We start from the raw sequence: 27,325 nt of genomic DNA on the forward strand, positions 1-27,325 counted from the left end.
GACTGTTGGTAACACCCGTCCTCATTTTATGAAACTCGGTTCGTCTCGCGAAGGCTCTCAAAAATGAAAAACGTACGAGATTCATGAAAAATCATATTAAATCCTATATATAAATCGGGACTTGTACTCGTCATATCTATTGTGTGTTGGAATTACAGTATTGTTTAATTTGCTTTGACAGAAATGAAACCAAATCCAGAAACGTTCCATTACCGAAAACTCAATGCTCACATTTTTTTGTCTGTTGTCGTCGTTTTCTGTTGGTCTGGGACTTTGTTTCAATTTCATTAGTTTTAGTTTTCTTGTCTAGATGATGCTGATTTCTGTCGATACTTTTGTTTATGGTACAAGTTGAATGTAACTTCAAATCACAATCCAATACATCATAGATATAACTATAGGAAATGCACATGATGTTTACCTTTAATTTGTTATACCTGTATATAATGTGGGCATGTTAACGAAATTACATTTTACTCACCTACTCAACCATAATGACATTTAAAGTGTTCTTGCTTACCACCCGGGATTAATTACCGAGGAGATAAAATTGTACCCTTATAAGTGCGTATGCTGCAATCGACTATGAATACGCAGCATTAGTTATTATAGTGGTACTAGATAAGATACCTAGACTAGATTCTCCGGAATGTGTAATCGGTATCAGTGTCCAGTGTTAGTGTTGCTTAGAGAACCATGATATAAGCATGTCATATGTCGTATATTCCGACAGATATCAACATGGTGAAACTGTCATTTCACCGTCACAGTCTGTAATTATTACAGTATTAAACTATCTAATCACGTATGTATTACATTATAGAAGTGCCTCACATTTATAGTAAGAGCCAAGGTATCAAATAATGGTACTCCACTGAATCATTCGAACGGTTTACATTTGTTATTGATCAGTGGTAACTTTATGTTATCATGATAATAGATGGCCATTAGTATGTTAAAATGATACTGAAAGAAAGAAAGAAAGAAAGAAAGAAAGAAAGAAAGAAAGAAAGAAAGAAAGAAAGGGAAAAAAGAAAGAAAGAACTACTGTAATATCTTCAGTAATCATGTTTACATATCGCGCCTTCATTTAATAATCATTCTTTCGCTTTATGAAAAAGAATGGCAAAGAGCTGAAATCACGCATGCGCATCTTGTGTGTGTGTATATATACACCAAACTGGACCGGTCAACCTGTTAATCTTGGCTGAGTTCCTTCACTGACCTCTGTCTGACCATGCTGCTAACTATGGATCTGAAAACCAGCTTCATCTTGTGGGTTTGTGTATGCTCGACAGGTAATCTTCAGTAACCTTATGTATATGCATATACAAATCATTATTTCTTAAGTGATTATTATTTCTGAATTAATATATATGAAATAACTTGCTAATAATCTTAACATGTAAAGATTTCTTGTTTAATGCCGAACATAACTGATTCCATTCAATCCGCCTATTGTATGTTTACCGTGCTTGATATGATTCTGATCATCTACACATAAATGTACAACTGGGACTAGTCGAATGGCGCTGTAGAAAACTTGCCTTTCACCAAGACGACCATGGTTCGATTCGGTTTCGTCCTAAATAAAGACTACTTGATTGATGAGGGATTGATATCAGTTGATATAACTTGCTAAAAATAATGTTAACTAAATGCAATTTAATGGATGTCTTTGGTACTCACTTACAAATAAATGCATTATGGCCATCTGTGGGTATCTATTGATTTGTTGGATTGTCTCATACTAAAACGGGTGTCTGAATCAAACTTTCATATTATACGGAGTTATTGACCTTTGTTCTTTGTGGCGCGACACAGTGTCAAGTGTATATCTCTACGTACTATGAGGCCCACTACAGTAGATTTTTGTGCTGAGGTCATTCTTTGGATTCTAGAGTGGTGTTTATAAAACTTTTGTTACTTAAGTTGTGGCCTTTCATCCTATACTGAATTACAATAATATAATATAATATTGTTATATGAATGGAACTCTATTTTTCCTCTATTATTAAAAGCTAAACATATTATGGGAATCCACTAATCATTTTAAGACATTACAAAAAACAACCAGCTTTAAATTATTGTATTCCTATTACACTCATATTGGTTTTGTTTAATCCATTCCCTTATGTACTAGTGTTATTAGTTCGAGAACCATAAGTACAAATGTTATACGTAGTATACTACTGTAGATAAGTATACAGACGTATGTATACAATGAGGTAACGTTCCCATACATACTGAGGGATATAAATACCTGAATGGTTCAGCGGAGAAAGCCAGTGTTTACATACTACACAGACGGTCAACACATTGACCTGACCTTGAACTGACCACTGGAAAAACATCATAAAATAGTGTAATAATATTACTATAGGATGCTTAAATTGCGAACTTTATTACGGTCATCTAGTCGACATGGTATAGTTAGTATAGTCAATAAAACACCACTCAATAATGACTATCTGTTTGATTCCTAACTTACGTATGGTGATATTTTCGTTTGTGACTTTTGTAAAGCTCTTCAGTCGTAACTTTCGCTGGAATATAACTCGACTACCATGAAATGCTATTAAACTTTGTTGTTGTGAGTTTGTAAAGTCATTAAGTTATGTACGTGTACATCTCTTTGTGTCCCTCTATTTCTAATAGGTATCAGAAAACTGCAATGGATTTTCATTATGTATTACCACTGCTACCATCGCTATTTTTTTTAATTGTCTCTTCTTGCTTATACTCTAATACCTATTCAAAAAACATTCTATATTCTTTTATGAGTTTGTGATCATTTTACTTTTTTGTTTATTTAATGCGATGCTATATCTTCTTTATGTGAAGTTCCTATTTCAACCATTTGAATTTGAGTTTTGAATATGGTCGTGGTTTCAACGTAGTCATTTACTGCAATGTTCAAGAAACAGTTCATCACCCTCCTGCCCCCGTTTCCCTATCATTATTATGTATCAATCGTATTGTACACATAATGTTTTCTGGTTTCCTTACAGACGTCATGCACACTTTGTTTATCACGATTGTCCTTTTCCCCCGACAATTTAAGTTTATTCGTATGATCATTAAATACAAAAGTCCCTAAAATGTCTGTTGGTGTCTCCTTAACACCTCAAAAAGACATGGTCTTATATAACCATATGTGTAAAGAAAAAACGTATGCAACTTTCTTTTACCTAGAATAATAGGCGGGAAATGTGGTTTTATAATGTTGAAAATCGGTAGGTAAAAATAATGAGTTGGCAAAAAACAATCTTCAGTTTCTCCTGAATTACGATTGTCAGTGACAACAAAGCCATACTTTCACATTTAGATGCGTTTCCCTGAAAACTGGACATCATATGACATTAGATATAAGAGATGTAAAATGATATGCGATCATGTATTTTTTCTTGCTTTTCGTTTGGTGACAGGATTTGCCCATAACTACGGTTCTGACTGTGTACATGACATTCCTCATGAGATAACGTTTGTCCAGAGTCGAGAAAACTGCACACTTGTAAGTAAAGAATACTGTTGTTGTTAACCATAATCGTGTAAAGATGTATAATAGACTCGTTAACTAGCTGTCGTAAACATACCGCTGTATAGACTCGTTAACAGCTGTCGTAAACATACCGCTGTATAGACTCGTTAACAGCTGTCGTAAACATACCGCTGTATAGACTCGTTAACAGCTGTCGTAAACATACCGCTGTATAGACTCGTTAACAGCTGTCGTAAACATACCGCTGTATAGACTCGTTAACAGCTGTCGTAAACATACCGCTGTATAGACTCGTTAACAGCTGTCGTAAACATACCGCTGTATAGACTCGTTAACAGCTGTCGTAAACATACCGCCGTATAGACTCGTTAACAGCTGTCGTAAACATACCGCCGTATAGACTCGTTAACAGCTGTCGTAAACATACCGCCGTATAGACTCGTTAACAGCTGTCGTAAACATACCGCTGTATAGACTCGTTAACAGCTGTCGTAAACATACCGCTGTATAGACTCGTTAACAGCTGTCGTAAACATACCGCTGTATAGACTCGTTAACAGCTGTCGTAAACATACCGCTGTATAGACTCGTTAACAGCTGTCGTAAACATACCGCTGTCTGAGGTGCTGCTGCACTTCTTTCACTATCACCCAAAATCAAATAATGATGGAATATTGTCACATATATATATCGCGAGCTGTTCAATGTTGATCTTTACAACGGAACCACCAGGGACAATAAAACAGCTAAGCTGTACGATAAGCATGGTGATGGATTCAATTTCCAAATTTTTAATGTTCCATTTCTGTATAACATAAAAAAGAACTTTGTCTACCTACGTTGTTTGCACGTGGAAGTAATTAAGATATTCAAGGTTTACTCCCATTATCACGATTTTTCTGACAGATATTGACTACTGTCGGAAAATTAAAAACACAAGGTTTCGAGACTGATACAGGTTGATGAAGATCACGAGAAAGTTTAAATGGTCGACATGATCATAATGTCAATAAGCTACTGTCAGGACGAAACAGCTGAAAGAAGCAGTTTTATATCTGTTATTCGGCACATATATTGTTTTCCGTGTATCATTAAGTTGTTTTTTTTTTGTAAAAAATAATAATGTAAGAAATGAAAATATTTTAGTGTTCCCTAATTCTAGCTCATTATAAAGTCTTGACAGTTCGGACTTGTTTGTGTACACATAAAAAGAGTATGAATCTGTCACGAACAACACTATAATTGCAACAATCATGATGTCGTTTTATGTTTATGAGTGTAATGCGCTGATATACTATTACCGCTGACATATGCACGTCCTCGGTAATACTTTTAATGGTTTAAGGTGTTCTTATTGATTGTACACTACGAAGTAAACATATTTAGAATCACATGACCTGGACGAGATTAAAGAAGATGCAGGATTTGTTTTCCAACTACGGATTGGATGCCTATATCGTCACCACACAGGATGCCCACCACGTAAGTAGCTACATGTATAGGCGTTTATCTATTATCTAGCTATAAATAGAACTATATTGACCAATATGTGTGGAATTATTAAACCTATTTAAAAAGTAAAACTATTGTCAAAGTTTCACATTGGTTGTACAAACAAGCTCTTTTTTTAAATTAAAATACTTTTGCTTATTGTATGATCCTATGATTATCTAGAAATGTATATTTTGGTGTCTGAGATAATTTTGCTGGTTGTATAATACTAATGATCCTACGATTATACAGACTTGCGATTTAGGAAATTAGGAAATTTTTGCTTGTTATATGACCCTACGATTATTTAACATGTGTATTTTGGACACTGAGATAGTTTTGGTGGTTGTATATGATGATATACACATGTATACTTTGGACATTAAGATAATTTTGCTGGCTGTATGGTCATTTAGTTATTTGTGTTTCATGTTGATTGCAGCAACAGGGAGGGTCTCCCCACGACAGACGCTTGGAAGCCATTTCAGGTTTTGATGGAACAATTGGTAATTCTCAAATCATGAATAAAAAGCATGCGCTATATTCTACTTTATATAAAAATCAGGCATTTTGGTTTCCTTGTTATTTATTTTCGTTTTACCTATAGCCACACGTAGTTTAAGTCATTAAGTTTGGTAACACAGATTGTCACAGTGGTAACAGACTTGTCTGTTACTTTAACTCTTTCGTCCGATCACACAAGCGTAATTAACATGAGTTGATATAACTTATTTCGCTGTTGTTGTAAAAGAAATGAAGTGTACATTTTTAATCATTCAGTGTTAATTTACAGACGTTATAATGAGTCGATTATTGACAAAATCTACACGATACAACAAAGTGTTTACTTTTTGTGTGACAACCTTGGTCACTACACTAACAATATTCTGCCCTCTCCCCACCTTCCCTCCCCCACATACTACCTACTTCCTTTTAATCAGTTGATCCAGACGTTTAAATCTTGTTTCAATAAGTAACCCTCATCAGACATTAAATATATAACCCTACCACGATTAATGTTAGATCTAAAGCGATTCAGATCGTTGATGAGTGACCTAGGTCTAACATTACCATATTCTTATACATCCTGATAGCCTAATTGTATATATTTTGCATTTTCCCCGTTTTACGCGTTTTTGTTTCTGTTTTTTTCTTCTTCTTCTTCTTCTTCTTCTTCTTCTTCTTCTTCTTTTTTCCTTTTTTCTCTTTTTATACGCAAACCTGGTTTTATTATTTGTTAATATCTGGGTTTTTTAATTACATAAACAACTAATTTCAGGTGCCGCTGTTATAACGAGAAACAAAACAGTTATCTGGACAGATGGACGGAACGTAGATGCCGCCATGAGGATGGACTGTGGCTGGCAAATATACAGAAAAGGTACTTACACAAATCATAACTAGTTTTCATTGCGCGTGCAGTACCGGAACCGGAAATCTGCATTGAAAAAGACAAGGGAAAACAATCATTACAAATTTTATATAAGCATGTGAAAGGCTATCACGATTGTTAAAAGAGTTAATGATGGAAACAAAATATTACAAACGATAACACTTCATGTGAATTGAAAAAAAAGTCAAAACAAACAACAACAAAAAAACTCACAAGATGATCGGAAGATATATCACTAGAATATTTTCAAAATTATAATTTGAAATGGAGAAACTCATATCAGATTCTCTATATGAATGAATAAATCTTTAATTCAGGAGCCAAGGGAATCCCTTCACTTACATCATGGGTAAAAGCAGAACTACAGAATATCTCTCGACCTATTATTGGCGCGTGTCCCAGCCTAATGGCGGCAGGTAAAGAGTTATGTACCAAGGTAATACTAAATGTAACATAATCTCATCCATATTCTGGTTAGTACCAAACCAATCAGTGGAGACGGTACTGTATTAAAGTCTGTCAACCACATTCTTATATTTACCTGCAGAACACAATTACTTACTTAGAAATTAACATAGTCAAAATGCTACTTGTCTTAAGAGCTAATATGTCTATAAATAGTATTTTCTTTACGTACCACTTTTTTCTTAACCTATTTCTGATCGGTAGCTACCACATACTCTCTGTAATATAATATGTGTCAGTCATATGCATATAACTACCATTTGCCTATAACTACCACCTTTACGTAACTACTATTTATTTGTCTATAACTGCCAGCTTTGCGCTACTACTATTTGTCTATAACTACCACCTTTACATAACTACCATTTGTCTATAACTATCATCTTTCTATCTCTCCTCCTTTCTATATAAATTAATATTCTTACTATATATCTTGTACTTCAGTTAAAATCCCTGTTTATAACCAGTATATTACTTACCTGTCCACCCCCACTTAAAACTACCATATATATCATTTTGGGAAGTGATTTTTCATCCGGACTATAAGATCAATATTTCCTATAAGTATTTTGAAACACGATTTTACTTAATCATAACGCTATCTTTATAACGGTTACCTAAATATGAAATGTTTTAAAATTCAGTCTGGTGGAAGAATTTCAAACTGAGCTTTGCGAAAAACAACATAACGATGCTGGAAATTGAAGACGATCTGGTTGACCAAGTATGGGAAGATAACCGCCCCCCACAAATCAATGTCACAATCAACGCTTTACCATTGGAATTCGCTGGTACGTGTAGACTTATAATTTCGAAAAATTTATTATACTCATGGCTGTCACCATTAATCAAATTTACATCATGATGCCGACATTGTCAGTAAGTTGATGACATCCATATTAAATAAAATGCGAATGAGAGTAAATTTGAAAGTTGTTCACTACCTACAACTATGAAGAAAATAGCTACTTATCCATTTTGGAAGCTTTCGGATAGACCTGGAAATTCACAAGTCGTTCCCTGATAAAACAAATATGTCAAGTTAAGTGTTTCCTAGATCATGGATCATATGTAATATGGTATTTTTAAATATTTCTTCTAAAGATGAATACGAACATTTGTTTTGGTCACAAATACGACTAAATTGAAGACGGCGTCATAAATAGTCAACAAACATGGATATTTCACGTTTGTATAATAAACAGACACTTTATGCATAAATATATAATCAAACATAAATTTACCAAAGCAATCAATTAATTTGTAATTCGATTTTAGGTAGAAGCTGGCAGGATAAGATGACGGATGTCCACCATGAAATGGCCAAAGCTGGCGTAGACATTCTAGTTGTATCAGACCTTGACGAGAATCCATGTATGTTTATTACTGAAACTGTGACAAGATACTGTTTAGTTGTTAAATTTCACGGGACTTATATTTTGCGGTTGTACAAATATAGCCCAACCACACCTTGTAAACATTCTGCAGTCATCACATCTTGTTTTGTGCATACAAATATTCGAAAGGTATTTATTTTCACGCAATAATTAACGACTTCAAACATAGCGAAATAATCCACCACCAATATTACCAACGATACAGTATATATCAATTCAATGAACACCAAGTAATCTATAAAGCATACGCATATTTCGTAGTTCTTCAAAGTAGTGTGGCATCTGTAGCTGAGAACAGAATCTATCGAAGTATCCTACCTAAATTTGATGTCAGATTGCATCAATTAATTAACGTGTTTGGTATTAAAATCAAGCCTTGTTGTTTACTAACTACTTAAATGCTCAACTCTTGATTGCGCATTCTTGAAATTTTTATAGTCAGTTCATACCGAGATAAAAATATTCATTCATTTCGTTTCAGTTAATTTGGCTCAGCGGCAAGTTTTGTATATTATTGTTTTTCGAAAAAAATCACTAAGTAACTAGACATATATCAATAAAAAAACATATTTCTGTAGTTGAAATGTGTATAAAAATAAAGGCAGCTTAATCATATACTTTTCAAAACAAAATGTGTTCTTCATTCTACCAGGGTTGTTCAACATGCGGGCCTTTGCCTTTGGTTTCGACCCATTCTTCTATTCCTTTGCTGTGATAGAAAGAAGAACGCGAATCACAAGGTAAACCAACGCATGTATCATGTAAAATATTTGAAGAATTCCACCATCTTTTGTGTAGAGAACAAGAATGATTCTTGTCAGAGTAAATCAATCTAATCAAAATCGATTTATTATTATTATGTTATATATATGTATAATTACATGTATTACTATCAAAATACGTTTTTCAAAGTTTTCGATTTTACTGATTCGTTAACTAGTTATTTATCTCAATCTTTGATATGTTATGACTAATAAAATACCATACACAGATTATATATCATCGATCACAAATCAATGCTTTCTCGGAAACCCTCGGACCATGAAGTTCACGTGACCCTAGAGCGCCACCTGGATATAGGGGAAGGACGGTGTTCGGTGAGAGTGGTAAGTACACAAGTTTTTTATGTAAGATATATACTTACCAGACGCCCCTTTGTCTACACAGACTTCTTCCTGTCTTTTACACAAAAAATGACAATTTGGACATTAAACTCGCTGTGAGAAAACAATTCTTCATTCAAACCAGTTTTAAAGTTTTCAGTTTAAAGTCGCAGTGATATTTTGAACCTTTGATAGTTTAGTTATCACCCTCATACTAATTTCGCGAGTATTTACTAATTTTTACAGGGGATAGTTATCTTACATGTACTGTTTCTTAGGTTCATAGTGTTCAACCCTTAATGACGATATTTGTAGTATGTTTATCAAAACTGGATTAAGTAGTTATCAGCGTAGGGCATTTCATGTCGGACAGACCGTTTTGGAATGTACCTTTTTGACAATATATAGAAGACGATAAACAAAGAATCAAACACTTGATAACCTTCTTATCCGTAAGATATTTGTTTTCCTCATTTTCCACACCAGGACTGTTTAGTACTATCTATATGTATACATAACGTTAAGAACAAATTTTTCGAACCATTCTTATATCAGTCGGACAAATAAGCAGAAATGTCCAATCTTTTATATTTGTGTGTGTAATTTATATCATTTGGTCCTTCAGAAGGAATGCTTACTTCACTATCTGAAATACTAATGAAATACTCAGTGTTTGGTAAATATGCATAAAATAAATTAAATAAGAAATAGATTCATTTACTTTGTGAAGCATTACCATGTGATGATAACCTACCTACATGAACATATAATGTATGCGTTATGACGAAATTGATTGTTTGTTTACTTGTTAGCTGAGGTCATATGTGGACGTGGTCTCCTAAGAGTGTCATTTATAGTGCCATCATACTGAACAGTCTGAACGGTAGCCTGATGCTACATAAAGTTTATGATGAAATACTGTTGTGTATTTTTTGTTTTGTTTGTATTTCGTCCATGCAGACAGAACCTGGTTATGTGGAAAGTCCTGATTCAGCTGAAGAATGTGTACAGAATCCTGTAGTCAAGGTAAGTTTCGCACATCATATAGGCGATAAGATACGGGAAAACCTGCAAGGATAAAAACAGTCCTAACGTCGATGTTTAAGAATGTGAAAAGCAATTGATACTAAAAAGCAACACGATTTCTCTGTTGATGATATTCAATATGCTATAATAACACAGCCTAAATGTTATCTTTTGTCTACATCTTCCCATTCGAAGGACGGAGTGACTTAATTGTAGGCATCTAAAATCTAGTCGATTGGTGACATAGATCGTTGGTGAGGGCAAGAATCGATTCCGAAGGCATTATGTTGCAGATACTAGTGTATACTACACTTTATGCTTATATATATTCTTTTACCACGGGCTAACAACCATCAAATTTCAAAACAGTAGTGACACGTGCGTTTAACGCTGTTCATTTATATATTGTTTCAATATGGAAAAATTCCGTATGTACATGTTTGGATTTAAATGCCTATTTGTAGATGTAGGACTACAGAGGCTACCAATAGCATATTTTTGCTGGTGGTTAATGCAATTTTCATCCAAATTTCAACATTTCATTAGATTGTCCGTGAATTTCATCTCGACAAATCTTATTGTACAAATTGTAATAGCAGAAGAGGATTGGACAACAGACATAGTTTATCAGTCTTTTTGTTTCTTGAGTTTCATCCGTAGCCTCTAAGGTTGAGCATTATTAGCACTACAGTGTAATATGAATTACTTGATTAGAGTCATAACATCTCTGTTGGAGAGTACAATGTAAAGGACGTGGTTACAATCGTACAAATGTAACACCTCTATTTTAGGTTGGAGAGTACAATGTAAAGGACGTGGTTATAGTCGTAACATCTCTGTTTTTAGGTTGGAGAGTACAATGTGAAGGACTTTGATACATTCGTAACATCTCTGTTTTTAGGTTGGAGAGTACAATATGAAGGACGTGGTTAGGGACATCACGAGAGTTGCATCATTGCCACACACAAGAAAAGTTTGGTTATCCCCATACTGTAGCTACGCCATCTACTCTGCTGTCCCCAGAGTAAGGACCAACAGTATACGTTATATTGTTATTAAGTCATTAAATGCTTTTATTGGTAATTGATAAATTGTGAAAATGATATGAGAAATAATATAACTTCACGTAAACATAACACAATAAAAATAATAGCAGTGTTATATAGATCCATTGTTATATTTTCCTACCGTCTTATTGTGGATTATCTGTCTATTTTTTTAGGACAAGATATACCAAGATATCACGCCAATATCTGTTCTGAAATCTACTAAAAACCCTGTCGAAATCCAAGGCATGGAGGACGCTAACGTACGCAGTTCCTTTTTACCAAAAAAGTATATGAATAACGAAAAAAAAAAAATATAAATAAATGAAAAATAAAGACAGACTTGAAAACGAAGGCTATTTTAACAGAGTGTATAGATGATGTTTTAATCAGGCGAAAAAATACTAGTCATGACTATCCCTTCACAACTCATGAACGTTTGAAATTAGTTCTCATTGTAGGACCAGTTCTTACATCTTACACTATCTCCTTTATAAGAAACATGTATTTATAATTATACATACATAATAAGTAGTATACATCATTGCTTGTAGTTACTGGATTCTGTTGCCGCCATCCGTTTTTTTGCTAGGTTAGAAAAAGAGGTAAGTACGTAATCTAATATATTATAATATATATATAACCCAGATTTAGATATAATTGATTGTCCACATGGCAGGTATGACATAGTAAAGACGATATACCTATGGTGAAGTATGAAATCTCAAGATGACCATGTCACAAGGAAATTTTGTGCTGTTTAAACTAAGTATAATTGTTACATATCTGCATACACAATGCAAAACCGTGACAACTATTTTTTCTTTCCATTCCATGTAGAATATGTATATTCATTGACCTGGAAATACATGACAACATATTTACATCGTATATAAAGGTGCTGTCCATTTGTGTGCTGTTTGTAGAATCTATTGAGATCGCTGGTTAGAAAACTCACCCGGTGGGCTTTAGTCCCCGAGGTTTACTGTTACCCTGTGTGCCACGACTTAATTGTGGCACCAATATAAAATAAACACATATTTCAAATTATTTTTAAAGTATCTAATAACATGAAATATGAAATCAATCACACCTCTTTACACTATTGGCCTATCATTGTTCCGGTCTATCTTTAATTTCCTTACTTTCCGTCTGGGTTTCCTCTATTTTGCATCTTTGATCATTAGAGTCCTAGAAAACTAACAGCTGTATGATGAAGTTTTATTTTTAGTATTCGATATTTACTACATGTCTTTATGAATCTTTACATAATTGTGGCCATTGACTTTGTGTGTCGTTTACAATCCTAGGACATTTGAGTGTTATGGGACATTTGCCGTATTGTCAATTATCTTCGTTGTTATAGCCCCGTGGAATCCCATTCAAACATGATTCCCCGCTATATAAACCGACGAACAGCGATTACAGAACTATTGATTAAAATTAGCTACTATAATCGGATACAGCATTACATTACTTGTTTATCGGTGTTACAGGTGAAACAGGGGAAGAATTGGACTGTATACGACGCCTTCCATGAGATTCATAACTACAGGAAGTAAGTTTCCTGTCACCAAAATGTATTTATCCATTTTGGTATTGTTTTGAAATATTTCAGCTTTATTGTTACTGAAGCAAAAAGGTTTGATTAAAAATCAAATTACTTGTACTTTTAGTGAATACGTAACGAAGTAATATACACAAGTTTCAATATGGGTTTTAATTATGGGATAGTATCCTTTTGGATGGAAAAGAAATACTATTTAGCTCATAACATTTTTAGTGTCGTTTTTAATTATTAGAAAAAAATACATTTTATATGCCTTTCCGAAACATCAGTTCTTATATTTGTCGAGTTCTTCATACAAATCTATATTATTTTGATTGTATTTTGGTCTCGTTCTATGGATGTTGAATTAGAATTAGTATGAAATATATCTTTGTATTGCACAAACATTTCGGGTTACTCCCTTCCAGACAAATTCCTCATTTCCGGGCCCCTAAATAAGGTTTTTATTTGTTGTTTGAAAAGAATCTGATTATTATGATCCGTGACTGATGTACTGGCGGTGTCAAAACTAGATATGTCTCGTCGAACAACGCGACCGCAATTTTCTATCAGAGTTAAAATGTGTTACTTAAGGGGTCATAAAATAGATGTTTGATAGGCCTTATTAATAACTTATAGTTAAATAAAATTAAAAAAAACTTCGGCTGTGTACATCTTGGATTTTATCTTTAGTTGTAGTTACTTGACAACATGTTCTGTTAATAGACCGATTTGTCGCTCAGGTGATTCTTTTTTCAAAGTTTACAAGCAGCTTTACTGATTCAGGAGTATATCAATAATCTTACACAAGCATTAAAGAAATGGGGAAAGAACTATACTCAGCTATTGTAAAGTTGTCAGCTGATATATATGTTATACATGTCATTTCATTTGATACAAATGTAACTGTCTGACTATAAAATCCAATTTTAAATTTCTTATAATATGACCTCAGACCCTGGTCAGACCCTGACGTTTCTCAGGGCCTTTGGCCCTTTGATTAGGTTCGAGAGTTCAATGTGAAGGACGTGGTTATAGTCGTAACATCTCTGTTTTTAGGTTGGAGAGTACAATGTGAAGGACTTTGATACATTCGTAACATCTGTGTTTTTAGGTTGGAGAGTACAATATGAAGGACGTGGTTAGGGACATCACGAGAGTTGCGTCATTGCCACACACAAGAAAAGTTTGGTTATCCCCCTACTGTAGCTACGCCGTCTACTCAGCTGTCCCCACAGTAAGGACCAACACTATACGTTATGTTGTTATAAAGTCATTATCTTATGAGGGCGAATTACGGTTTCCTTATAAGGAGTTTGTTTTTGGTTTTAATAAAAGTGGACAAGTGCTTTTATTGGTAATTAATAAATTGTGAAAATGATATGAGAAAGGATATGACTTCACGTAAACATAACACAAAGAAAATAATAGCAGTGTTATATAGATCCATTGTTATATGTTCCTACCGTCTTATTGTGGATTATCTGTTTATTTTTTCAGGACAAGATATACCAAGATATCACGCCAATATCTATACTGAAATCTACTAAAAACCCTGTTGAAATCCAAGGCATGGAGGACGCTAACGTACGCAGCTCCTTTTTACCAAAAAAGTATATGAATAACGAAAAAAAATATATAAATAAATGAAAAATAAAGACAGACTTGAAAACGAAGGCTATTTTAACAGAGTGTATAGATGATGTTTTAATCAGGCGAAAAAATACTAGCCATGACTATCCCTTCACAACTCATGAACGTTTGAAATTAGTTCTCATTGTAGGACCAGTTCTTACATCTTACACTATCTCCTTTATAAGAAACATGTATTTATAATTATACATACATAATAAGTAGTATACATCATTGCTTGTAGTTACTGGATTCTGTTGCCGCCATCCGTTTTTTTGCTAGGTTAGAAAAAGAGGTAAGTACGTAATCTAATATATTTTGATGTCGGTAATATTTAATGATAGTGCATTCCGAGGATATTGTCCATATAGTAAATCTACGTAATCTGAGATCTTAAAATGTCAAAAATCGTTGGATTGTAAATACAAATGAGTGATGAATTTGACACGGATGTGTAACAACTCACGGCGGGATAACCCAGATTTAGATATAATTGATTGTCCACATGGCAGGTATGACATAGTAAAGACGATATACCTATGGTGAAGTATGAAATCTCAAGATGACCATGTCACAAGGAAATGTTGTGCTGTTTAAACTAAGTATAATTGTTACATATCTGCATACACAATGCAAAACCGTGACAACTTTTTTTTCTTTCCATTCCATGTAGAATTCTATAAAGTTTGATTGAATAATATGTATATTCATTGACCTGGAAATACATGACAACATATTTACATCGTATATAAAGGTGCTGTCCATTTGTGTGCTGTTTGTAGAATCTATTGAGATCGCTGGTTAGAAAACTCACCCGGTGGGCTTTAGTCCCCGAGGTTTACTGTTACCCTATGTGCCACGACTTAATTGTGGCACCAATATAAAATAAACACATATTTCAAATTATTTTTAAAGTATCTAATAACATGAAATATGAAATCAATCACACCTCTTTACACTATTGGCCTATCATTGTTCCGGTCTATCTTTAATTTCCTTACTTTCCGTCTGGGTTTCCTCTATTTTGCATCTTTGATCATTAGAGTCCTAGAAAACCAACAGCTGTATAATGAAGTTTTATTTTTAGTATTCGATATTTACTACATGTCTTTATGAATCTTTACATAATTGTGGCCATTGACTTTGTGTGTCGTTTACAATCCTCGGACATTTGAGTGTTATGGGACATTTGCCGTATTGTCAATGATCTTCGTTGTTATAGCCCCGTGGAATCCAATTCAAACATGATTCCCCGCTATATAAACCGACGAACAGCGATTACAGAACTTTTGATTAAAATTAGCTACTATAATCGGATACAACATTACATTACTTGTTTATCGGTGTTACAGGTAAAACAGGGGAAGAATTGGACTGTATACGACGCCTTTCATGAGATTCATAACTACAGGAAGTAAGTTTCCTGTCACCAAAATGTATTTATCCATTTTGGTATTGTTTTGAAATATTTCAGCTTTATTGTTACTGAAGCAAAAAGGTTTGATTAAAAATCAAATTACTTGTACTTTTAGTGAATACGTAACGAAGTAATATACACAAGTTTCAATATGGGTTTTAATTATGGGATAGTATCCTTTTGGATGGAAAAGAAATACTATTTAGCTCATAACATTTTTAGTGTCGTTTTTAATTATTAGAAAAAAATACATTTTATATGCCTTTCCGAAACATCAGTTCTTATATTTGTCGAGTTCTTCATACAAATCTATATTATTTTGATTGTATTTTGGTCTCGTTCTATGGATGTTGAATTAGAATTAGTATGAAATATATCTTTGTATTGCACAAACATTTCGGGTTACTCCCTTCCAGACAAATTCCTCATTTCCGGGCCCCAGCGTTTAGAACACTAACCGGAAGTGGTCCAACTGCAGCGCCGATATATAATATGCCGACACCCGAGGATTCACAGCCAATAACACGTGAACACATGTTTATGCAAGACTCAGGGGGGCAGTATCTGTAAGTACATATAAAACCTATATTTGCATGTTTGAAATATTAGCTTTCTGTAGTTGTTTGTGTTGTGTATGTATCATTATAACTGAAATGTTTAATTTTTACATTATGGCTTTTATATGAGCATTCTGGAATAATTGGTCTTTATCTAAATTTTGATTAATTCATAAAAAATATCCTTTATTGTCTAATTTAACAAAAATCGTCTACTTTTTAATGCAATGTTTTCAATTAACATCATCGGTCTGCAGAAATACAGGAACTACTGATATGACAAGATCATTCCACTTTGGAAATCCTACGAAGGTCGAAAAGGTTTGTAACGCATCGCTTAAACTTGCTTCTAATTTAATAGTTATTACTTTCAATAATCTGATTTAGGAATATTCCTTTTTCTTGTGCGATAACAAGATTGACGTGTTCGATACATACAATCTGATTAAAATCTAGATGGTCATTCTCACTACGTTACATGAACATCTAACAACATCCCATAAGGGGTCACGTCAGGGTGACCTTTTGGATAAGCCAATCAAATGACTACTTCCAGAATCTTGGAAGTGAATTTTATATGTCCGAATTAGCATGACTAGAGTGGATAGCTTGTATAATCTGTCAATTTGTTTCAAGTCATTTCGTCCCATAAAGCATATAGCTATATATTGTGCCGAAATATTTTGCTTCAGATGCATGCTGTGACGAAATTTTTTGCTTCGATGACATCGACAAAATGCTAATTCGCCCTGAAAGTGAAATACACAGATCTCAGAGGTCATCAGAACGTGACCCCTTATGGGATGTTGTTAGATGTTCATGTAACGTAGTGAGAATGGCCATCTAGATTTTAATTAGATTGCGATACATATTAATATTTCTCATCTCACCACTCCAGTTCTCGTTTAAAGGACATTGCATTACTTGGATTTGAATACGATGGATGTCGTTGATGAAGCAGAGACGCATATCCTTCTGACACATCTGTTCTTACTCCTCTTGTTCATTTTCATGCACCGCCATGGAAATCTTTTTTTGTTAAACTATGTCTTCGTTTTAATGCTTTTGACTTTGAATAATAGTTTTATTTACCTGTCGATACGATAACCTATTTTACGATACAGTATACGTATCGTTTGTATATGCCCCAAACAATTTATATATTATAATTACAGGATATATATACGCGTGTGTTAATGGCTCACATTAACTTGGCAGAACTGGTCTGGCCAGAAGGACGAACAGGTATGTACTTGATCTCATTTCAATTTAACTCAAATCTGTGGTTGCTTATTCGATTGTCACCGACATAGTTCTAACTTTGATAATGTTACGTATTTATACTGGAATGACAGGTGTCGTCGATGAAGTATGCAAATAGTTGCCCTTGTTTTATCGATTCTGAGTAAGAATTGCAGTTTGATGAAGGGAAACCAAAACAGTTATTACAGGGTTTTAGTAATGTTGAAAAAAGGAATGCTATGAAATAAGGATAAATCTAACAGATTAACAAGATTGGTTTCGCTAGCATTTTTTTTTGCCACCAATGATTTCAATTGATAAATATGTTTCCCGATCTTACTGAAGACAATGACCGTCAAAAGGTTGTTCTCCAATTCGATTAATTGGTGCATGACCGAAAAGCGTGATGGCAAGGTGTCGTAGGGTACACCATTAATGTACTGTCACCTGAGAGAGTAGTGACACTGTGCTACATGGTACACCATCCATGTACTATCCCTGACAAGGAAACAAGACATTCGTCTCCCACCAAATATTACGTGGAATACTGCGACCTGTTAAGCAAAGAATATAAGCCGATATATAATTTAACCAATTATATATCATTATTGTATACGTATCTCAAGTGCTCTCGGGCACGATACAATGTTTATGATGCCAGATGGTGTGATAATACTAATAATCGATCAGATACATTTGATATAGATATCTAAGATAACTAAATCATGTGAATCCTAGCTGGACCGTTCCAGTGCACAAACACCGGGTTCAAAACCAAAATTTCACATGTTTGTTTGATTCTAACGTTTTACAACAAATCAACAGCTGACGTCATTTATTGCTAATGCTGGCAGATATACAATGTGATAAGCACAATGCACTACCTTTATGAATGCTAATCTGATCATATAATACGATATCATATATGACCACAGACTTACCTGTTACCTACAATAGACTCACCTACTTATCATGTATGATCACAGACTTACCTGTAACCTACAATAGACTCACCTACTTATAATGTATGGTCACAGACTTACCTGTTACCTACAATAGACTCACCTACTTATCATGTATGGTCACATACTTATCTGTAACCTAAAATAGACTGACCTACTTATAATGTATGGTCACAGACTTACCTGTAACCTACAATAGACTCACCTACTTATAATGTATAGTCACAGACTTACCTGTAACCTACAGTAGACTCACCTACTTATAATGTATGGTCACATACTTACCTGTAACCTAAAATAGACTTACCTACTTATAATGTATGGTCACAGACTTACCTGTAAACTACAATAGACTCACCTACTGGTATGTTTCTTGTCGTTGCATTTACAACATAGGCTACAGTCTATATATGTGATATTACCCTAGAATCTATGATAAGGTACTGTTTAACATGGCAATTAATTATCTTAATAATTCTAACATTTTAATCAATGTTTAGGCTTAACATTACATTCAGAGAATGTATAAATACAAATCTTTTAAAGGCATTAGTATGCCCATGATCACTTTGTAAATGTGGAATGACAAAGCATTTACATGTTGTCTTTTCTATCGGATTGAAATGACCGGCATCAGAAAGAACACTTTATTATACGATAGACTAATGCAAAACACGTATTAAAATACTTGCATTGACCGACATGTTACATAAATCACATGGATGTTTTAGATGAACATAAGCATGTATCGACTTTTTATATCAACCGACATTTAACATTGACCAACATTTTACATTAACCGACATTTAACATTACCCAACATTTTACATTAACCGACATTTAACATTACCCAACATTTTACATTAACCGACATTTAACATTAACCGACATTTACATTAACCGACATTTAACATTAACCGACATTTAACATTAACCGATATTTAACATTACCCAACTGTTTACATTAACCGACATTTTACATTAACCATATTCAACATTACCCAACATTTTACATTGAATGACATTTTACATTAACCAACTTTTTACATTAACCGACATTTTACATTAACCGACATTTAACATTAACCGATATTTAACCTTACCCAACATTTTACATTAACCGACATTTTACATCAACCAACATTTAACATTATCCAACATTTTACATTAACCGATATTTTACATTAACCAATATTTAACATTACCCAACATTTTATGTTATCCAGGACATGATATCGATGCCACCGCAAGAGAGCCACTTTGGGAGCTTGGTCTGGACTATTCCCACGAGACAGGTCACGGGATCGGTGCTTATGGAGGTGTCATAGAGGGTGAGGTTCAGAAAGTCATTTTCAGAATATAAGATGATATTATGTATCCATAGCTTATACTTATGGAGAAATGAGGCTACTTATAAACGTAAGCTACCTTGCCTGGTGTATGCGAGTAGCGTCCCGTTGATATAATTAAAATAATCTTTATTTAATATAAAGTTTGGATGCAATGTTTCTGGATATTAATTAGATATATTATCGTTATGGAAATAGGCCTTTAACTAAATATGACTCCTACGTTTGTTTAGGGCCTGGACGGATATCCTCAACCTTCGCAGATTTCATCAGTGATGTGCCGTTTTATGCGTCTATATTTACTGAGGGTAATGAATTATATTTTTTTTTATTTTCAAATATTTATTTCTTTTGAAAATATTTCTAGGATTCAAATTGAAAGAGTACCATTTCCTTTCGCAGAACTACACTTATTCCATGACCAAGAAATCTAAATAACAAACAATTTGATTATTATTCATACAAATTTTAGTTATATGTCCTCACAATCAATATTAAATAATTTATATATATAATTATTCCTACATTTCTTACATATTTCAGATGAAAATATTAATAAATTCCCTGATCCTACAGAATATCCACTGAGGAAAAACATGTTTTTCACTGTTGGTAAGTTTATGAGCATATTCGATTTGTTTATCAAAATTGGATGTACATCAATCTTCATTGTATGCTTACAAGTATTTTATTGTTAGAACTTCAGAAATTAAGAATAGTATGCATACATAATGCGGATACTGATATCAACATCTATAAGTGAAATCTTAATATACAGAACATTGTAAACGTATACAGAGTGTTTTAAATAAGTCGTAAGAGTTATGCCCCATGGGATATAAACTGTATCAGATATTACCCCATGTAATAAAATACCATCATATAACTGACGATTCTTACAAATTAGATATATAAAATAGCTTTATTATACCTTACCTAATGGTGGCTTTATTATACATGTATGGTATGTATGGTATTTCTAGGGGCCATCTCTCAGGTACTGATAGACATTTGATAGCCTTAGTATCTATAGCAAAAAAGCATTGTGTATACTGGGTGGAAAACAAAGTAGTATTCTACCAGTGATAGTACGTGAATTTTATGTTCTCAACAAATAATATTTACATTCTGTGTTGCATTTGTCTATATGTCGTTAGTAAACCAAATTGTATTCATGAGATTGTATACTACAATTTACAGTGATTCGGTCAGTGGAGGAATATTACAGCTCCAGGTGTTGTAGGTTTAACAATGGCCGCAATGGCCAGTTACTTTCGGCCTAGAGATCTTTCGAATGCTAGCATTTATTAACAGAAGCCACAAGAAAAAATAAAGCAATGTCACAAGTTATGAGAGTATAATTTTATAATACTAAAAATGTAGTCAACACGAAATTACTATAAGCGCCATTCTTGATCTATACGAAATTATCAAATTGTCAATGTCGTCACACTCACAAGGGCTCGTTTCCAAATTTTCAGAAATGAAAGACACGACAACATTAAAAGTAATTATAAAAAAAAAAAAAAAAACATCTTGTAAAAAAAATCAGGAGCATCGACATGGTTTCCGGTTGTGTATGTATATGCCTACTGGATTTAAGTTTTGTGATTATTCACTGATAGCAAAGGCCTACCTTACAAAATCGAGCCCCTGTGAAGTTGAAAATCGTCTGCTAAGTTAGCGACACTGATGTGACCGGTTAGACTGGAATCTGTTTCGAACGAAATATCCTTGGAATCGTTTTCACCTACTATCAAGACAACTTTCATTAAGAATTAAGAGCTGTTATTCTTCTGAAAATAACGTAAATCCAGTCAATACCAGAAACATAAGTGTTTCCGAGGAATCGAGTCTGTCCTGTGCAATGCCCGTTCAACGTCGCATCACTTCTAAATGTTAATCGTACATCATTGCGCATAAAAACGGTTTCGATTTTAAACAATCAGAAATTATGTAATTATGAACAATTTGACGATACCTACACACGTATATGAAATATAAAATAAAGCTAAATTTGTGCAAAAACCACTTTATGTGTTTGCTATTAATAACGTCATGAGGGACTATATCATTTCTTCTGGAAATTTCGCTGTTCCGGTATTTGAACTTGATGACGTCAGTGATAGGGTAAGCGGCACATTTAAACGCGTCATAACCTACAGTAAATAAAAAATCTTTATGAATGTAAATATAAGTATTGAACTGATACCAAATGGTAGTATACAGTCGATATGAATACAATTTGGGTGACAGATAAATATTTCATGTCGCCCTAACGGGCGACATCCTATTTATCTGTCACCCAAATTGTATTCATATCGACTGTATACTACCATTTGATAACAATTCAATGCTTAAATACATTTCAATTGCAATAAAATTAACCAATAGAATCAAAATTAAGTATAAAGTATGTGAGGTTTTACTTGTCATAAGAATCACAAATAGAGGACAAAATGAAAGAAACATATCATGACTACTAAGTCTCGTAGCCCGATAACCGTGCGTCCTGCTTTACGTGGCCCTTCGTACATATAGCCTATGTGCATGTGTTATATAAACCTAGCTTTCCAGTTATACATCGTCAAAATATACTTTCTACAGAATGATACGCAACATTTACAATGCAATCGTTTATATCGAATTCACATGTATTAAATATACGTGCCTGGCACTTTCACGTCGATCTCGCTTCAAATAGCTGTGCTTGATACGTTTGTCCGGTGGCAGGTACAGTTCGTATATGCGAAAACCAAACGGTTTTGGGAATGTTGCGCAATGACACACAGTTTTGTAAAAAGTGAAAACATACCGTGAATATGTCATGTGAAGCTATCGAGTCAGAGTAAACCAGAAAACGATGACGTTCAACAATTGATCGCGGTTCAGTCCGTAACGTTTGTATCTCTCTGTAAATGACTCTTAATACCGGTGTTATATGAATTATTGAACGAATGCAGTATGATATGCACAGGAGTTAAAAACTGGAGCACAAGTCTCGGACGTCGCCAAAAATATGGTAATGGTTACACATAGAATGAGCAGATGAAACAGAGTTATATAAACTACCAATACGTTATGCCACAAAACATCAATTCGCGTCCAAACTTTTCCAATGACAGTCTAATACACCAATTGTCACATCTAAACCTTAAGATACTTATGCCGAGGTTAACAAAATGTGCAAGAAAAAAAAAACTTCCATTATCATAGGAAATAAAAGTTACGGTTAAGTTTTAAATGACAAAAAGAGAATCATATCAGCCATAATCCCACAATCGCTAGAGCACCGGTTACTGATTCATGACGTTGTGAATTTTTAAGTATTTTGGCATTCCGTATTAACGCAAGATACATGGATTGTTAGAAGGAACAAATGTCTTTAAATAAGAAACCGCTCTGTTGCACAAATGTACATTTATTCTCAAGGTAAACATTAAGGTCACCAAAGGTCACAGGTCACATAAATCTGACTCGGTAATACTCGATAATTCAATAAATATTTCACAATACTGATCATGATTGATTTGGTTTTATAAATAAAAAGTCAATACACAAGCTACAGAAGACCGTCAAACTAGTCAAATGTTTGATTCTTCAATTTAAGCTGACAATGGTTAGTTTCAGAATGAATACATATATATTCACATTGCCTAACAATGTGGACAATAACAGTCTTACATTTAAATTCCCATGAAATATATTTCCGTATAAATTCCAGTTTCTCCCCCTTGAGGAACTCAGATTACTTGACACGTAAGATTTGTATTAGAATGTTTGACGACAGTATACTGGTACTGCATTAAATTGTTTTCGTTACCTTCCCGGGCTGACACAAGTAAAACTCCACGTATCGAATGTCGCCGTGCCCTTCTCCAACATCAAGTCATGACAGTTTAATGTGAATGTTCAGTACTTGTTGAATATGTAAACATGGTCTTTCTTCAATTTTGAGTTTATAACGACGATACGAAAATAAGTTACTTCACCTAAGCCTACGGATAAACATAGATATGGTATATAATTTTATCTAATATTTTCATCTTTTTATATGATCGAGTCATGGAAGTCCAGAATCTAATGATTTTTTTTATTGAAATTTGCCACGCTCATAAGCACGTGCAAACACTTAAAAGGAGGACATAATTCGCGAATCATCCAATTGTTTTCGCCATATATAATGATATGGTCCCAAGTATGAACACACGGATAAATACAGTGATACAACGTTGCAGACTTTTGATATTTAACTTTTACCTTATGAATACCGTCACCATTCAGACATATCCGACCCCGTGTGTCTATGCGAATTATTGACAGCCAAAAGTACCCGCACGTATCGGCCATGTCATTATGGTAACAGAAATAACCCTATTCATAAGATACATTACGATGTTACCTTGATCTTACTATATATTCAAGGCATGCGGTTAAAGGATATAAATCAGTTTCTAGTTTCTCAAGAAATTTTTCTCATTCTTATCCCGTCTCATTCTTGTCTCATTTTTACAGAGCCTGGATATTACGAAATGGATAACATTGGTGTTCGTATGGAAAACGTGATGTACATAACACCAGCGCACGTCAACCAGGTATACGTTGTTATTCTCTCTTGTGTTATCGCTTTTGATGATTTCTAGAGAGACAACTGAATAGAGAAGGATAAATAAAATGAAAAATTAATATATGTATCATCAATGTCGTCTATATAAAGGATACAGAAGAAATATCACTATTTTCCCAAAGTTTTCAAATGAGTGTTTAAGCATTTGTAATAATGGAAAAAAAATGTTAGTATATATATGGTTAATGAATTATACAGAATAAGTGTCGGTGATCACAAAACGATGGCTGCTTTTGGCATTTTTTCTTGCTGTCGAAATCCTATCAGGAATATTGATAAAAACATTTTACCCAAGGTGAAATGGTAATAAAAAAATTAACAATGAACAAACGTCGCCGTGTAGTATACTTTTTAAGTATGTCCAGAGAATCATGCCTTTTACTTTTTCAAATTCCATACTTACAGCTCTCGTCACGATGTAAATTCCTCCGATTTGAGACAATAACACTGGTACCCTATGAGTCTCACCTCATTGACTACAACATGCTGAGTCATACACATGTATGTATAGTTACTTCACAGAAGATATGGATGGGAATCAATCATAACATTGTATATCTATTTTTGTTATTATTTACTACTTGAGTGATGTATATTTTAGGATAAGCAACAATTTTAGGGACATCCAGTGAAATTTAGGTCACATGAGACAAAGTCTAATGTGACCTATTGCAATAGCTTTTTGTCCGCCGTTGTGCGTCGTCCGACGCTAGTCGTCCGTCGGTAAACAATTTACATTTTCAGCTACTATGATATGCCCAAGAGGCCCATGGTTATAATATAGGGGCAGTAGTATGGCGTGATGAAGGGCTACCGAATCTGTTCAAATGAATTGAATGGGTCTACTTTCAAGGTAAAAGGGGCCAAATGTCTTAAGATATTTGGTCATGATATGGGGCCAGTAGCATGCTGGAATGAAAGGCAAAAAAATTTAGTTAAAATGAATGACCATGACCTTCTTTCAAGGTAACAGATATCAAATTTGTTAAAATCTTTAAATGACTTCTTCTCAATAACCATTACGCAATAAGTTATGATAATGGGCCATTAGCATACTGGGATGAAGGGCAACAAAGTTCAAATAAATTATCTTGACATACTTTCAAGGTCACAACTGAGATGTGTTTAATGTTGGCTAAAAAGCTAAACATCATCTACCAGTGCACACATCAGATCCCAGGTGACCGTTAAGGCCCCTAGGCACAGAAGTTTTGCTATGAATCATATTAAGGTGCAATTATGTATCGTCTCATTTGAAAATTATAAGCAACTTTGAAAAAATGGAATTCTTTAATATCGTATCTAACCGGTCAATACATACTTCTTTTGATACAGATCGGGTTGTTTAAATTGTTCAAACAACAGTACATACTTAAAACATAGAAATCTAACATTACAGAAGGAACATTTAAAGATATTCCAGACACTAACACATAGAGACAACCATTATGACAACCTGCCAAAAATCTAACAAAATAAAAAGGATTATAAATAGATGAGTAGAAAAACGTGAATTCAGGTATTCTACAAGGGGAAAAGTTCTATCCTAAACCAGATAGGAAACCATTTTTATCGAAAGGGATTTATGTAAGTAATTCATAAGAATTTTGTTTTGGGTTATTTCGCCGGAATCGGTACGAACGACATAATGGAATGCTTGGGTAACAAGGTTGTTTAAAACGTAACCCGATAGATATTAGGTTGGTCTCCCAAAGAAAAATAAGAAATGTTCCAAAATGATTTCTCATTGCAATTACGAGTAAGACCAGTTTATGAGTTTTTTTTTGTTTTTTGTTTTTAAGTTTCTCTTAATCGCGTGTCCATATTTACAATGTGATGATGTTTAGTGAACGTTTGTGATTAGTCGAAGTCTTCGTTTACAGTTGGACTGGCTAAATGAATACAATTCCCGAGTTCTACAGAAGACTGCACCTATTTTGGAGCGCTTTGGTGATACAGATGCTCTTGCATGGCTGATGAAACGAGTTGAAAATGTCACCAGAGAGCCATTACATTAGTACTGGTATAAGGATGGAACCACCTTCATTCCTGTTGCTATCCTTTTAATAATGACCTCAATTCCCGTCATGTAGAATGCGATAGTCACTTAGCTTGTATTACATTTGTTATATGATTCTATTGTTGATCCTCCTTAGATTATTTTTATACCTATTGATATATTTATAAAAACTGAAACATGATCTGAGTTGATTGTTATTGTTGTTAAAATTATTGTTATTTATAAATTGATGGACAATAAAAACATTTGTTTTTAAGATATTGGATTTTTGTTCCTGCTTTGCATATACAGTACACTATAATATTATCATCAATGGAACCACGTTGGTGATTACAAGAATGGAATGGAAAAATTGAACGTCAATCGTGACGGAATATCTAGATGCCTAAGGTGTATGTCGTTAGTTTGAATAGACTCTTAAATGATGAGCCAAAAAGCACATATTGCTTTAATACACACACCAATGTCAACATTCTATGTACCAACATTAAAACATTCAGTAACATCCACATTATAATGAAAATGGATACTTATTAAAAATCCATTA

General features: G+C 33.9%; 1 protein-coding gene across 2 annotated transcripts; it reads left to right on the plus strand.

Annotated features, from left to right (window-relative positions):
- Nucleotides 1-1,190: 1,190 nt before the first annotated feature.
- Nucleotides 1,191-27,034, plus strand: LOC117321774 (xaa-Pro aminopeptidase ApepP-like). 2 transcript variants are annotated; one of them, XM_033876322.1, is made up of 24 exons: nucleotides 1,191-1,298; nucleotides 3,429-3,514; nucleotides 4,889-4,984; nucleotides 5,436-5,499; nucleotides 6,273-6,374; nucleotides 6,704-6,802; nucleotides 7,496-7,642; nucleotides 8,130-8,225; nucleotides 8,901-8,988; nucleotides 9,240-9,354; nucleotides 10,312-10,377; nucleotides 11,279-11,401; nucleotides 11,600-11,686; nucleotides 11,978-12,028; nucleotides 12,920-12,981; nucleotides 16,438-16,587; nucleotides 16,836-16,899; nucleotides 17,754-17,823; nucleotides 20,009-20,113; nucleotides 20,365-20,439; nucleotides 20,675-20,743; nucleotides 24,647-24,726; nucleotides 25,164-25,259; nucleotides 26,642-27,034. In XM_033876322.1, the coding sequence occupies exons 1-24, from the start codon at nucleotides 1,238-1,240 to the stop codon at nucleotides 26,774-26,776; spliced, it is 2,187 nt and encodes a 728-aa protein (XP_033732213.1). In that variant the 5' UTR covers nucleotides 1,191-1,237; the 3' UTR covers nucleotides 26,777-27,034. The 2 variants fall into 2 exon arrangements, with proteins under 2 accessions (XP_033732213.1, XP_033732212.1); XM_033876321.1 differs by lacking the exons at nucleotides 11,279-11,401; nucleotides 11,600-11,686; nucleotides 11,978-12,028; nucleotides 12,920-12,981 and adding exons at nucleotides 14,087-14,209; nucleotides 14,473-14,559; nucleotides 14,849-14,899; nucleotides 15,957-16,018.
- Nucleotides 27,035-27,325: the final 291 nt, after the last annotated feature.

This window comes from Pecten maximus, chromosome 2 (genome assembly GCF_902652985.1).
Source record: "Pecten maximus chromosome 2, xPecMax1.1, whole genome shotgun sequence".
Classification (NCBI taxonomy): Eukaryota; Metazoa; Mollusca; class Bivalvia; order Pectinida; family Pectinidae; genus Pecten; species Pecten maximus.

Bases quoted from the DNA above. Each gene is read 5' to 3' on its own strand.
- LOC117321774 (XM_033876322.1), top strand. From the start codon at position 1,238: ATGCTGCTAACTATGGATCTGAAAACCAGCTTCATCTTGTGGGTTTGT. The intron at 6,375-6,703 runs GTACTTACACAA...TCTTTAATTCAG, and splicing joins CTGGCAAATATACAGAAAAG to GAGCCAAGGGAATCCCTTCA. The intron at 25,260-26,641 runs GTATGTATAGTT...CTTCGTTTACAG, and splicing joins ACATGCTGAGTCATACACAT to TTGGACTGGCTAAATGAATA.